The 15,106-nt window shown below is 29.7% G+C and overlaps 1 protein-coding gene across 9 annotated transcripts in view; it reads right to left on the bottom strand.

Moving 5' to 3' along the window:
- Positions 1-948: 948 nt before the first annotated feature.
- LOC126739135 (protein phosphatase 1 regulatory subunit 12C) overlaps positions 949-15,106 on the bottom strand; it is a 67,661-nt gene continuing 53,503 nt past the window's right edge. For 8 of the 9 annotated variants that reach the window (XM_050444669.1, XM_050444666.1, XM_050444662.1 and 5 more), the window contains 4 exons: positions 8,002-8,193; positions 6,368-6,454; positions 5,847-5,945; positions 949-1,684 (listed from right to left, as the gene is read on the bottom strand). In XM_050444669.1, coding sequence (XP_050300626.1) covers positions 5,847-5,945; positions 6,368-6,454; positions 8,002-8,193 — 378 coding nt within the window. In that variant the 3' untranslated portion in view covers positions 949-1,684. The remainder of the gene's footprint in view (positions 1,685-5,846; positions 5,946-6,367; positions 6,455-8,001; positions 8,194-15,106) is intronic. The other variant, XM_050444663.1, reaches the window with a different exon arrangement.

Genomic DNA, 15,106 nt, shown 5'->3' on the forward strand with positions numbered 1-15,106 from the left:
TATTTTTACATTATTTTACAGCTAAATGTTACATAATTGACGTCGATTACGACAATGAACACTTCTTACGTATTTGTAACGAAACGAAAGAAAAAAAATAAAAATGCAAAAAGAAATCAAACAAAAATGCCTTTACTTTTTGTTAGTGGCGCGCAAAATCACAAGAATAAGGTTACATACTATCACAACATAAATTAAGCGATACATAGAAAATATTTAATTTTTGCGGTTTCATACCGGCAGTCAACGACATTTTCAATTTTTGTGTATAATCCACTAATGCAGCAAAAAAAAAAAGAGCTTAAATTTTACAAAATAAAATGTATATAAATGATTTTGATAACAATATATAAAATACGAACTAGTTTTTTTTCAGAAATTTCAGTACTTCCTGAGATATTCGACTAAAATTTATTTTTAGATTAGATTATCCAAAATAACTTGTTTAGAGTACATTTGAAAGACCTTTACCGAACTGACTGATTATTTTTTAAATTCGACCTCAAGGCTCCTCTCTAAGGCTATTTTTTTACAAAATAATAATAATAATCGTCGTAATTATTGAAATGAGAAAGAAATTACAAACTTATAAAAATTAGTGATATTTAGCTACTCTTACATATTAATTTGTAAGAGTAACATAAGATTCATTTAGATTTTTTATCAGATAAAATGCACACAAGGCAGCCATAATTTAAATTCTTTTTCTGCTCTATGGGAGCCTTCACGAAGCCTACCAGCCGTCAAAGGAAATTTTAATCTTAAGATTGTATGAGTGTAGTGAACGAAGGAAAACATTTGGACGACACTATTTTTAACAAATAAATTCAGTGAGTTTATTTCTTAATAATTAATAAAACTTTATTCGATAAACGGCTTATTTTATTTTTTATCACATTTTTTTCTTGCTGCAATAGGTCACTCAGTAAATATAACCACATAACCAAACGATTTTTAAAGGTTTATTCATATATAACAAAAAACTGGCAATAAACAAAAAAACATAGAAATGTAATAAAGTGATAAAAAAAATATATTGTCAAGAAATGCTTATTTTCGCTGCAAATGAATAATCTACAAAGTGTTTCCTTGGCATAACAATTTTATGGGTACATAAAAACGTTGATGTCAATTATTTTTCTCATAATATTGTTCTCAAATTAATATAAAGTAACTGGATGCCAAATTAGGAACCACCCTGCATGTAGTTTTATATTATATTATCCTTAACATAAAAATTTAACAAGCTGCAATATAAGTGGTTCGTTTGGCAATAGGCCTCAATTGGAAAAAAAATATTCAGAAGTAATACTTCAAAAAATATACAAAAAAGAAAAATAAATACGTCATTTAAAAAAAAATAAATACAAAGGGACGTCATAGATACTGGCATGGGAGCCAAGAAGAACCTAAAAAAAAACTTTTGAACATTAATTTATATTGTTTTTAACCAACCTTTTATGGGGTTTTAGTAAATTCTCTTCTTCTTTAGCTCCCATACCTCGTTTCGCATTAACTAACTACAAAAACATTTATCGGTCAACATACAAATAACAAAAAAAAAATAGAAAAACAAAAAACCCGGTTAGGTCCTATGCTATTTTGATAGCTTACTGATCACTCGGATCAGCGCGCCGTTCTCGTCTTTCAACCTCTGGTTCTCGGTCCTGAGGATGTCCAAGTTCTGAAAGAAAAAAAAGTAGAAAATCCAATTGATTTCAGAATTTCCATATAAAGTCAAGCATCGTTTATTACTATTCTGATACAGGCTTTCGAATAACGTAATGTGGAAATTAAATCGTTCCTTTGGGACCTCCGATTAAATAGAGTCAGAATGATCAAACCCGAAGAAAATCTAAAGTCTCAATCTAAAAGTGTAAACAAATCGATCAGGTATGTGACGTCACTTGTTAGTTAATCGATATTTTTGCTCCAGGAATTTTTTCACGACAATTCGCGGGTTTTATTTAAACAAACCTTTAAATTGTTTGTTTTTTTAAACTTCGCGATCGATTCAAGAAAAGATTGGTGTATATAGTGCCCCAATGTAACTAAATCTTTGATTCAAGTTTATAACGATCCATAAAGAAGAAAGTTATGGTTTGGAATAGTCTAGCAAAGGTAAATAAAATACTATGTTTTAAAAAAAGTATTGAGATAAAAAAGGTGGCAATATATTTTAGGTAAATGACTAAAAAACGAACAGCGTTAAAATTTTAAGATACTTTAAGTTTTTTTTAACTATACAGGGAACTGCATTGGTGGATTATAGAAAACTTTAAATCATAAACATACAAACAATTTTGAATACCTTGTATATTATTACATCTTTACGTTCTATATTTTTATTTTAAGCCTTTTTAGGTTAATATCCGTGAAAAAACAAGCTATTTCAAGCTTTCAGAGGTTAAGGTTCGGTTTTCTTTATTAATTCCAACTAAACTATTAACATACACATTATACGTCATATCATATACGAGTGTTGGTGAAAATTATAAAGAATAAAGAATCAATCAATTCCAATTCAATAGTTCCAATATTTAATTGAAACTAAAGTGAAAGATACGGTGCATGAACGTATGGTCTGGATATTCGATCGAAAAATTCTTCGACTAAGGTAGACACAAGAAAAAGGAAGGACGAGATAGGTAAGACCTTTTTCACTTATACCTAAAAATACATTCTTTTTTTTGAATTATTAACGAAATATAAAAATTGTTAATGTTCATGTCATTCTAATTCTAGGTTTGGTGATACTTTTAATTAGGTGAAACATGTAGCCGTCTTTTATCTTATTACACTTTTCCTGAGACTTCGTGTTTTCTTGATCCTGACGGATTATATCTGTATCGAATTTTATCATTTATAGAGCGTATCAAAATAATAAAAAAACATCTTTAAATCACTCTACAGCAAAGACCCACCAAGTCTGATGAACTGTGTAAAAATGTTATAACAGCGGAACATCAACAGAACATTTAATAGCAAATCGACTAAGAGTGGCTAAGTTATTCATTAATTAGTCAATTCAGTTGACCACTATCTAAACCCTTACTTAATACTGAAACATATTTACATCGTATATAGGGTGTTTCAGTATAGATATTTTAAAGAGGTATACTATTAAGGTATAAAGAGGGTTTATTTTTAACCTATGAACATTAGATAAATTAGATAACTTCAAAATTTCTTTGTGCTACTACCAATAATATTCATGTAAAAAAAAAATGGCTAAAAAATATAAAAGGAATTATATAAAAGGTAAAACTCTTCAGAACATGGCCCATAAAATATCACCTCTCTTACTACATACATATATTTAAAATGCTAGAAGCTGCCTTTGCAAATGTGTTTATAAGAGCAAATTTTAGAAGACAGAACACCAACTACCTAACCAATTATTTTTTTAGATAGCCAATTTAGACAGGGCAAACCTACTCAAAATCCAATAATGCTATTACCAACCAATTTAAGTAAGTGTATCGATGAAAAATTTTTTTGTGGATTTATCAAAAGCTTTTGACACCATTCCAGAACTTCAAGACTTGACTTTAATGATTCCTGAAGAAAAAACAAAGACAGCAGTGTTTGAAAGTGTTCAGTCGTTGAAGTCAAATCCGATCGCAAAATTGTGCAAGTACGTCAGGATTTAGAGTTCATATTTACAAAACATCATTTAGACATACTTCTTAATTTTTCAACGTTTTCATCCAGGCTTCATTCCACCACCCGAAAAATTCGCTACCCACTAATCCCAAGCCTATAAAATCTATGCTCACGTACCCTTAGTTCACAAATCTCATGTATATCAACCGCAAGTCTACGAATTCTAAACTTACAGACCACAGGCTCATAAACCTCAAACTAATAAGCCCTAAGCCCATACATTGGTATTCCCCAGCCTCACAGGCTCAAAATCCTGATACCTCACACAACCCGAATCTACAGACCCCGAATTGCTAACTCCGAATTTACACGTTCCGAACCCTTATATCTCAAATCCAGCAAACATCGAGGTCTACACAAGCATAAAATCGACAGATCCTCAATCCACTAGCTTCAAACCGATTTACGCCAAATAAATACATCACAAACTCACCCATTCCAAAAGATCACACCCCAACCTGCCAAACTTTACCTACCCTAAAATGCACAAGCCCTAAAACCACAAATCGTACAAAACCACATACATAGCGAATTTGGGATTTGTGGGTTTAAGGTATATGAGTTTGGAGCGAGTGAGTTTAAGGTTGTGGTTTATATGATTTTGGATGATATACATACGATTGATAATTGATTTGATGATCGATTTTTTAGATGGTCGAAGGAAGAATGGATGAGAAAGTAAAAAAACGAAGAGTAATGTGCATCCAATTTTTTTAATATCCACTCTAAATCCTGACGAGATGATGATATAATACTGCTAATATAAGAGATGATAATTCCAATAGGGAGTTTAAAAATAACATTTAACTTGATTTGGAAAAAAATACCTATAAAAACTATATAAACCACTAAATTTGTTTTTTGACGCAAAAATTAATGGAGCCCTCCAAAAAAAAACAAAGGTGTGCAAATTTTCAAAACATTTACACAATAATTGTAATGCTTGATAGGGTGAAATTTAAGGGATCTTTTTTTGAACATCATTAAAATATCTGTACTGAAGGAATATGAACAGGATCAAAATAGAACACTTGAACTGGATTTAAGAAAAAATCTAAAATGAATTTATAAAATCGGTGATATGATTTACAGTTGCTCCAAAGATAAGTAAATCAAACTTTCTATAATTCAAGGCATCCAAGATAGTAGATGAGTATGAAAATGTTGGAAATGGTAAAAATCTAAGAAAGAGCAGTTAAATAAAAAAGCTCGATAAGTGGTAAAACGTTTCATAGAATTAAATAAGAGATATATTTTAGATAAAAGTAAGATTTTTGTTTCAAATTTTTGTGTGAACACCGTAAGAGAGAAAGTGAGATATTTTCAGACACTGCTAAAAATAAAGAAGGTGTCATAGTGTTAAAAGTTAAAGTCAAAAAAAGTTAAAATCCAAGATTAAACTAACTAAATTTTAGGAACGAGTGGAAATGATTGATATTCCTTATTTCAATAAGATTTTATTTGTTCATTCTTTAATGCTGATATTTTCAAAAAACATTTAAGTGCATTTTAATATTTAAAAAAAAAATGTATTGTTACAACAGTAAAGTATTTAGTTCAAGATTTAAAGTCACAAGAAAACTGAAAACAAAGTAAAAAAAACATGCAACAAAACACTGATTATAATAAGCATTCTAAGCTTAGTAATCAAAATAGCAGTAATTTTTAACACCATCAACAATTTCAGTAGTTAATTTTCTCAGAATTAATAGTTTTTTAGGACCTTGAATATGAGCTTGGTAAGAAACTGTCTGTATCAAACTACAAATTTTTTAGATTTGTAGTATCGCTATGGATGTATCTAAAAGTCATTATCTTAAAATTAAACGTCTTAAAATTAATCTTAGCAAACTCTTTGTTTTAAATAAACTATTGCAAACTGTAAAAAAAGCACAATTATAAAAAACTCCAAACAAAACACGGAAGCCACACAACAACAGATAGTCAAGGAAAAACAGCGAAGCATAGATGATGTTATGTGTATTTATTTTTCAAAATTAAAACGAACATTGACAATGAAAATACCTCTCAGAAAACGGCGAGTATTCGGAGAGATACCGGATGATGGCAGATGTACGTACGGGCAAAACACGACATAAAAAATCTCAAAAAAAATCAATATTTAGCATTTTGGCAGAAATGTGGCGATTTTCGAAGGAAAGTCCTTGATTTTTTTTTACCTATTTCTTTGCCGAATTCGTCAATTTGTTGATCACCCGGGTCAGGGACCGGTTCTCCGCCTTTAGTTTTTCGTTTTCGGCTTTCAATTTTTGCAATTGCTAGAAAAACAGCACCAGTTTGTTACTCTCACTTTTCCCAATATCTGCCCATTTGTTATGAATATATAAACGTGCCTACGTGTTGTCAAAATTTACATTTTTTGGATTATGATTACTGTAAGATTTCCTTAACTAAACCCGACTCCTTACATGAAACCCAGATGCTTTAGTTAATATAAATGTAATTTTTGAACCACTTAAATTGACTTCACGTAAACAGGTAGGTGTAAAACATGTATAAATGTGCAAGAAAAAGGAAAAAAATTGTAAATCAATGTGCAAAAAAAAAACTATGCAAGCAAAAATATCTTGAGAATGCAAAAAATCGCATATCACTTTGAACAGTAAAAAGTGGCATGTAAAGAGAGGACAACTAAGAAGGCAATAATGAGAAGGAAACTAAATAGGTTGTTAGGTTTTACCTTTAATTCCTCTTCCATCTCGCTTAACTTTCGTTCCATGGCTCTTCTTTCTCTCTTTTCTAATTCTGATAATGAATTTTTACTAGTCTAAAAAAAAAGAAAAAAAGTGTTTGTCACATGCATAAGAGATTAATAGAGAGATATATTAATTTCAGTGTTAAAAAAACAAATCTGACTAAAGAAAAATATCTATGGATATCGCAATTCTATGCAACATATCAAACACCTGGCATAATACAAAAACTAAATTATTCAATTAGGAAGAGGATTTAGATTGAGGTTTATTTTCATAATAATTCGTGTTTTGATTATTTTAACTACCATTTTGTTTCCAAAGCCTCTGTTTGTTCTAAGGCATGGAAAATATTTAATAATACTTAAAAAATGCCTAAAACATGATTGACCTACAACTTGTGATATACCGTTGAACTCGGAAATAAAAAAAATGTGGCTATGAGTGGTCATTTATTTTCATAAATCTTTTGTAGTAAGCTCAGCAGAAAATATTATTTTTTTTAAACAATTCGGTTTTTCTCGGATACCTTCGGAACTACTGAAAATTTTTTAGATTTCAAAGCGGCATATTAGTGAGCCCCCAAAGCCGCTTAATTCTTTTCATTTAACCAACTTTCTATCTGTCATAGTTACGGAGATCCCTGTACTGGCTCTTAAGATCTTGGGCACCTTGTATATGGGGGCGTATTCTTTTTTTGTTATTAATCTGAATGTTTAGTGCTTTGGTTTACTGTTTTTTACATGCCTAGTTAATAAATTAGTTATCAGGCTTTTTTTCATTGTGACTTTTAAAGTATTTAGATATTGGCTAAATCTATGATGGCCAAATCTTGACCGGCAACAAACAAAAGTATTTGTATCGATGTCAAATAAAGGCTTCTTTTTTTCTTTCATATATCCCTTCTAAACAAGGATCACTCAATTATAAAATTTTATTTAATAAGTTCCAACACTATGGGTTCAGAGAATCACCTCTCGAATGTTTTAAGTCATATCTCAATAAAAGAAGTTGGCTATTTTGTTTCTATTGTTTGTAAATTACATCGCTCACAGATAAAATCTGTGTCTTTGCTGACGATACTAATTTTACTTGAGGCCACCTGTGCCAATATTTAGGCACTAAAGGACCTAGTCACCATTAATTCGTGGTACGATTTAAATCTTCTGTGCCTTAGCGGTTCTAAAACTAGTGTTTTCATATAAAAATACGTTCTTTAAAAAATATAAATATTTGAATCCGTTGGCTTAATCAATTCAAGCAATTCCAGAAAGGCCATCTCTTAACTACCTACTTAGGAACGGGGAGGATGATGAGGACATTCCAAACCCACTGTCAGAATTAGTTAAAAGCTTTATAATATATTAACATTTTGCTGGAGAGAGCATTATATGAAATAAACCACTTTTTTATTTAATAATATGTATTTGTACTATATAATTACATTTTATGTTTTTAGTGGTATTCTGTATTGTGTTTTTTATTTTTATATTATTTTACTAGCTTTATATACAACATTTTTTAACCCTTTTGTTGTCAATAAAACATTATTAATTTATTTATTATTCGTCAAAAAATACAAATAAATAACCAGGCGCACGTGATTGGTGAATATACTTACAACTAAATTAATTTTCTCCAGAGTTTGTTTCGTATCTTTCAATTCTTCGTCAGTTTTCCTAAGTTTATCCTTTAACCGATCGTTTTCAGCTAACTGCTCTTCATATAATTTCTTGTAGTCTATTTCTCCGTTTTCGTTTCTTATATCCGCCGTGCTGCTTATGCGGGTTCTGCTACTTCTTTCTGAACCACTCTAAAAATGACACAAAATCTTAAATAAGAGTTTATAATAGAGAGACAGAAATTTTTCTTAAAAGTATTAATTAGGTGAAATGACACCGTTTTTTGCCATAAAACACTCTGCAGCTTGCTTACGATGTATCCCTCGGAGTTTAACGAGGTCAGACTGAGAGACCTAGAGCCCATTCCACTATTAGACAACGAGCTTCTAGGTCTAGACACGGATCTTTCCCTATAGCTATTGCCTCGTCCCAGTTGTTCTCGCCTTGACGACCGTCTTGTCGCATCATTCTTTTAAAAATATTTTTCTTTAAACTTATATAAAACATTCACCTGAAGTATTTTAAACTGACCTTCAAATAATCCCTGTTATTGTCATAGGATTTTGAATAGTTGGGAGTTAACACGTTGACATTTGAGAGGGCCTTCGAGGGTATCGTCAAGCTGGCGTAACCGCCTGACCCCGCCATCGTTCTGTAGTTATTTTGAAAGTACGGGCTTTGGTAACTATAAATTGTTAAGATTTTGCTCATAGTTGAGCTGTTCTAGTAAAAAGGGGAGCGCGGGTGGGTTTAGAACAGCTTTCAGACAATAGAAATTATTTGTTTTTAAATATTTTGGTAAAAATTATTTTAGGTTTAACTACCGTCACTTTTTTAACAAATTTAATTAAGACCATAATGACCTTTATTTAGATAAGATGCTTAGTATAAGCGTAGGGTATGATATACAGGTTGGAGAATTAAAAAAGACTCCGGCCGTATAACAGATATCTATTGTTTTTATTTCTTACGTAATAACAATAACAATATCGGGATATCTTATTTTGCCTGTGACTGCACTGTTGAATTTTAAAGCGCTATTATTTTTTTCTCAATTCAAATTATGGCTGTTATAGTCCATCCGAAAGAGTTCAAATTATTAAATAGATTTATGGAGGCAATTGGGAGATTTGTTTTAATTACATTTCAAAATACCGACCGATTCCTTGAAAAAAAATCAAAGGGGTTTTAAAATTTGAGACATATCTTGTCTTTAAGATTATGCAAGAACCTTCTATCGAAAGAGAAATGGTTTGTAGTTCCCTACAAATGGATTCAACACAATAGAACACACAGTAGAATAGACCATTAAACGAGTACCAGTATTTGAAAAAACTCATTGAACGTTTCAAATATTGCCAAAAATATTTCCCGAAAACCGGTGACGACGAATGGAATTTTGTGAAACCATGAGGGAAAAAGCAAATGCAAATTTTTTACGAAATATTCTATTTTCAGATGAATCTGCTTTTCCATAACACAATCCTTCCATTGTTTGATATTGATCTCAGAAAAATGAGCAAGGAAGTTTTCAATTCCGTACTCAGTATCCTCAAAAATTGAATGTCTGGCCTATTATTTTAAATAATAACCATATTATAGGGAAACTTTTCATTGAGGGCACTTTAAATGCCCAAAAATACATTGAGTTGCTGCAAAACCAAGTTCTTCCTGCCCTCTAAATCCTCCCTGATTGAGACCTGGGATTGGTCTATTTTATTTTTTTCCATAATGCAGTTCTGATAAAAGCAAATTCATATATACATATAAATATGGAAAAAAACTAATTATATATAAACAAATATGGAATAACAAATACGATTTTCCAAACTGCCTTATTATTGGGACTGGAATATTAAATGGCCTGCTAGATCTCCAGATTTGTCCCCAAATAACTTTTATTTTTGGGGTTATCCATTTCCACACGAATTTAGTAGGCAACAAATTTATTAAATTAAATTTAGTACTTAAATTAAATTAAATTTAGTAACATTTCCATTTCACCATAAACTCTTTTGGAATTATGAAATGACTTTTAACTTCAGGTTTCGCCAAAGCAGTTCAAAGGTCTGTTTGAACCTTTTATTTTTATTTTTAAAGACGTAAGTTTATTTTTAGGAGTTTTAATTTCATTTTTGTATAGTGTTCAAATTTTTCTATTTTGTACCAGTTTATTTTTTTTTATTAAAATAAAGCTTTAATTTTCATTATGGAATATACAGCATAATAAACACTTTGACATTACGATCCTATGTGGGTTACATAGTGATGTATGTAAAGCCTGCACCCGAAATATATTTTGGAAATGCGTTGTACAAATGCGTAGCTATATTTCGTCTTTAAGCACCTCTCTATGAGTAATGATCAATTCCCCAACCTGTATACATTTTAGATGTACTTTATCAATTACAGTTCTCTGTTTTTTTTTGTCTATATACAAATGGATTGATCTATATACAGCAAGTGTGAATAAGCAAATATTAAAAATTCGGCAATATGGCAGAATCATTGGAGGACACACAAGTAAAATTTATAGTTTTGGCATTTTTTTTTAGTAGATGAGACCAACATCGTTAATTTAGGTGGAACATCCTATATATTATTAAATTTTTAGAATTTGCGTTAAAATTTAAACATATTTTTGTATATAGTATCTTATGCAGGGTGGTTCTGAGGAAACTCATTAATAGTTTATGGGCAAACAATAAATAGGAAAATACTAAGAATGAAAACCTTGGTATAGAAAAAAAATATATTGCCATATTATTTATTCTTGACAAAAAATTGTAAAATAGATTTAGTGTTTTGTAGTGGTCAAATGCTGAAGAAAACTATTTGTTTCTTGCCAACGTTTCCAATTATATTCAATTCGTCTTCAGGGCTCTACAATATATAAAGGGAGAAGGTGTTTTAAATCCTTTTTTTATTTACATATTTGTTTTATAAAATATAAGTTGTATATATAAACGTATGTAAATGATAATATGCATGTCATGCAGTTTAATTTCAATTACTAAATAAAAAGAAAAAAATCATTTACTTACATAAATGTTATATTTTTTTACAATTATTTAAATGAAAGAAAATGATTTAAAACACCATTTCTCTGTATCCATTGGAAATGAATTACATATAACTCGAAACGTTGGCAAGAAACAAATAATTTTCATCAGGATTTGACCAACTTTTTAACCACAAAATACCATATCTAACAGCATATTATATTTAAAATATGTTTAGAACCTAGAATAGACAAAAATGCAATAACATATAAGGTAATAACTAATTTAAATTAACGAAGTTGTCGTCTATTTAGGCTTTAACCGGAAATGCCAAAAAAAAACAAAATATTTTAATTGTGTTTCACTCAATGAGCGTCCCGCGTAGCCAAGTTTAATATTTTCCTATTTCTAGTTTTCCTATGGTCCATCAATGCCTTTTTCCCGGACGACCACCCCTGTATGTGCGTACTTGTAGAACTTTTCATTAAATAATAATATAATGCAGATATTATTATATTGTTTTTTCGTGTTTTTATTCTGCTGTTTAATTTTATTTCAAAAATTACCACGTTTATTTTTTTAGTACATACTATGTTCTTAATATGTCTCTACATGTGCATAATTATATTTTATTGTATATTTATTGTTAAATAATATATTTAAATTATTTTCAAACTATATTAGTTTATTGTTGTTATTTTACGAAAAAAATTATTCCGATTAAATTAATATTTTTATTCTGCCAAAATCTATTTTCAGAGACTCTACAACCATTAACCAATTCTCTCGATTTCTGAATAATCCAAAACTGTTAAATTGTTCTTCAAATTTAATATTAAAAACTATTTAAACTATAATAATTGAAAAACCATTTTAGAAGAGAAACTTACTTGCTCTCCAATACCATATGGACTAACCCTTACTGTCATTAATATGTATAAAAGTGTCAGTTTACACACATAAAATATACAAATAAAAAAAAAGTTAAATATCCAAAATACGAACATAAACCATAAAGAAAATAAACGAACTTCCGGGGGCGGCCAAAACCGATTTATTTATCCGACTGACTATTAAATGCACGCGGAGGAGGTACACTGAAAACATTTTAACATATGGCGTTAGCAAGGTTGTTAGATTTGTTCTCGACACACCTAATTTAATTTTATTTAATAGACTTTTACCTGCTTTTCGACTTTTTTGTTTTATATAGGTTGCCAAAGGAATATTGCCAGAATATTACAGTTTATTATGTTTTTTTTTCAATTAACATTTAGACACCAGTATGAGGATTTAGTACAAACAATTTTATTAGCTTCCTTTTTATAGTTATTCGAACTAAAATGTTGAATAGCCTATGACAAATTCCAACTAGGTATATGAGTATATGCGATTGTATTGAAAATATAGGGCAAACCGTGTGCCAAACTTTTGATATTTATAAAGCAATAAAAACAATCGGTTACAATACTAATTTTATCACAGATCGCAAGTAATATCAAATTTTTAATTAAGATCAAAAGCATTATTTATGTACACGAAAAATAACATAATTTCTAATTTAAATTACTCTAAACAAGTAAGATTTTACTATAACCATGCTATTAGCAGATAAAAAAATATTTTTTTAAAGTGTTTTAGAAAAATGTTAATAAACTGCAATTTATTTTACAGTAAAATAAGCACTGGTATCAGCTTAACTGGCATAGGTGTATTAAATATGTAACTATAATGAATTCTTGCATAATAAACCATACATTTTTAGTCTTGTGCAAAAAATTCTTTATAAAGGCGAATTGTAAAGTGAAGGAGCTTAAATAACCCACGGACTTGGGAGACCATTTAACCAGTATCTAAAATTTAAAAACAAGTGCTTATAATAAGATAAATAATAGGAATAATGACAAGATGCCACTTGTATGGCTGTGGCTTTAGTAAGGCTCTGGACAATATTGCTTACAATATTCTATTAACCAAATGGAAAAGCTTGGCTGTTCATCCTAGTTTATTGATTTTTTTCCTATCTTAAAGATTCATGCAGGTTCGATATTCTTCCAAGCTCCATCGTTAATCTTTACCCTCCCAAATGCCTAATTTTTAATTTTGATCATAAAAAATTACAAAAATAAATAAGGAAGAAAAAGAGAAGAAAAATAAGTTGAAAATCGAACCTCATATGGTATTCATATTTTTTTAAATCAGAATGACCTCCTCTGTCACCTCCCCTAGTTTGGACTTAAATTCACTATAAACATTATGTTTTTTAAAAATTTTTTAAAAATATATCATAAGACATACCTATCTATATTTCAGAAAACCTCCTAAGATTCTAGAAGTCCTAAAATTAAGAAAAAAGGCAGATTTACAAAGGGGATTAAAACTTCCCTACCCCGCATAAAGAGTTTCGACAATAACAATATATTTAATGCAGTTAAATTTTTAATATTTGAAATACACAATTTTATTTTTCTTAAAATAACACGATTTCATAACAACGCGGCAACATTGTGACCATGAGCGCCATGAATCCATCTTTAGATTTTGCTAATCTTTAGATCAATAATAAAATCTCTAATTAAAATCTCTTTCTGAATCCTCGAGTAAAGCTGAACGTTTATACAAATCTTTGTTAGACTCTCAGCTCTTGTTCAGTATTTTTTTGATTATAACATACTGAAAATATAAGCAAAGTATTTCCAAGTATTTCGATAAACAGGGTGTCCGCAATAAAAAGAAAAGAAAAAATGCGGAAGTTAGCTTTAACTCTATTTATACTCAAGTTTGTTTTAATACATCAAAAACTGGAATTGAATGTCTATCCTTCGTATTTATGCTAGACAAAAAATAGGCAAAATATACACACCAATGATCCGAAAAATTATTTACATATTACCATTTACATCCTTATTTTAAATTTTATGATTGAAGAACTAAAATTCCGTTTTGATGAAGACTTAAAGAATATGTTAAATATAAATATTGTCTTACCACAAATTTTTATAAAGCTAGATAAAGGCGAATTAAATACATCTATAAAAAAAGTAGCTAACTATTTTGTATCATTGGGATACAGTGATATAGAAATATTTTTAAAATATTACTGTGCTTGTAAGAGTAGCATCTGCTGAAATATCTTTTTATCGCATTAAAAAGACTAAAAATTCGCATTGAAAATCCAGGTTAAGAACTAGTAAGAGCCAAGAACGTTTGTCTGGATTAGCGCTAATATACATTAATGAGGAGATTGCTATCAACAAAGACGGTGTGGATTGATAGGTTCGCAAACTCCAAAAAGCGTATAATTAATTTCGTTTCAGAAATTAATTTTTTTAATGCTTGTTTCTTACATTTAAGAAAATATTTTTTTAACCGCCACCCTCCATAATTTAGAGTTAAATTCGCTCTTGATAACAAATATAGTTAAAACATGTGAAAAATATTTTTTTAAATCTTACAAGGAGTCAAGAAGATTATTAAAAAACCTCATACCCCAGGTTCAATTTGACACGTTTTTTGCCTCTAAAACGCTGAAACAAGACTTTGTATCGAGTGTTTTAACTGCGTATATTTTAATGGATCCTAAATGCCCATCTTTAACAAAGTTTTCAAAGATAAAGGATGGTAAGTCAAAAATTCCCAAGGGCAAAAAACCTGCCGAGTAAGTGAAACTTGCAGATATTCTCATTACCGTTCTGCAAAATCTAAAGGTCCTACATATATTAGTAGAATATCGCTAAGCTAAAATTATATGGCAAAATAGACTCTCTTTAGGTCCTAAAGCAACATTTATATTTAAGATTCTGAATATATGTATTCCTTGTCAATACTTATGATAAAAATATATACGTATGAGAAAACGAATGAACTCTCAAGATTTCTATTCTCAAATCGCTCTAGTAAGATTTTGCAGGAACATTTCATAATCTACGCAGTCGAATGCCCTACTCAGATCTTAGAACAAAATCATGTTGAAGAGCAGTGGATCTATTTTTTGGAATGGGTTGTATAATTAAAATAAACGAAACAAATGGTTATTGCATAATAAATGTCATTATTATATATGCATGAATTAGATAATTTTGCTCTAATTTAGTTAAACCCG

This window comes from Anthonomus grandis, chromosome 8, assembly GCF_022605725.1.
Source record: "Anthonomus grandis grandis chromosome 8, icAntGran1.3, whole genome shotgun sequence".
Lineage (NCBI taxonomy): Eukaryota > Metazoa > Arthropoda > Insecta > Coleoptera > Curculionidae > Anthonomus > Anthonomus grandis.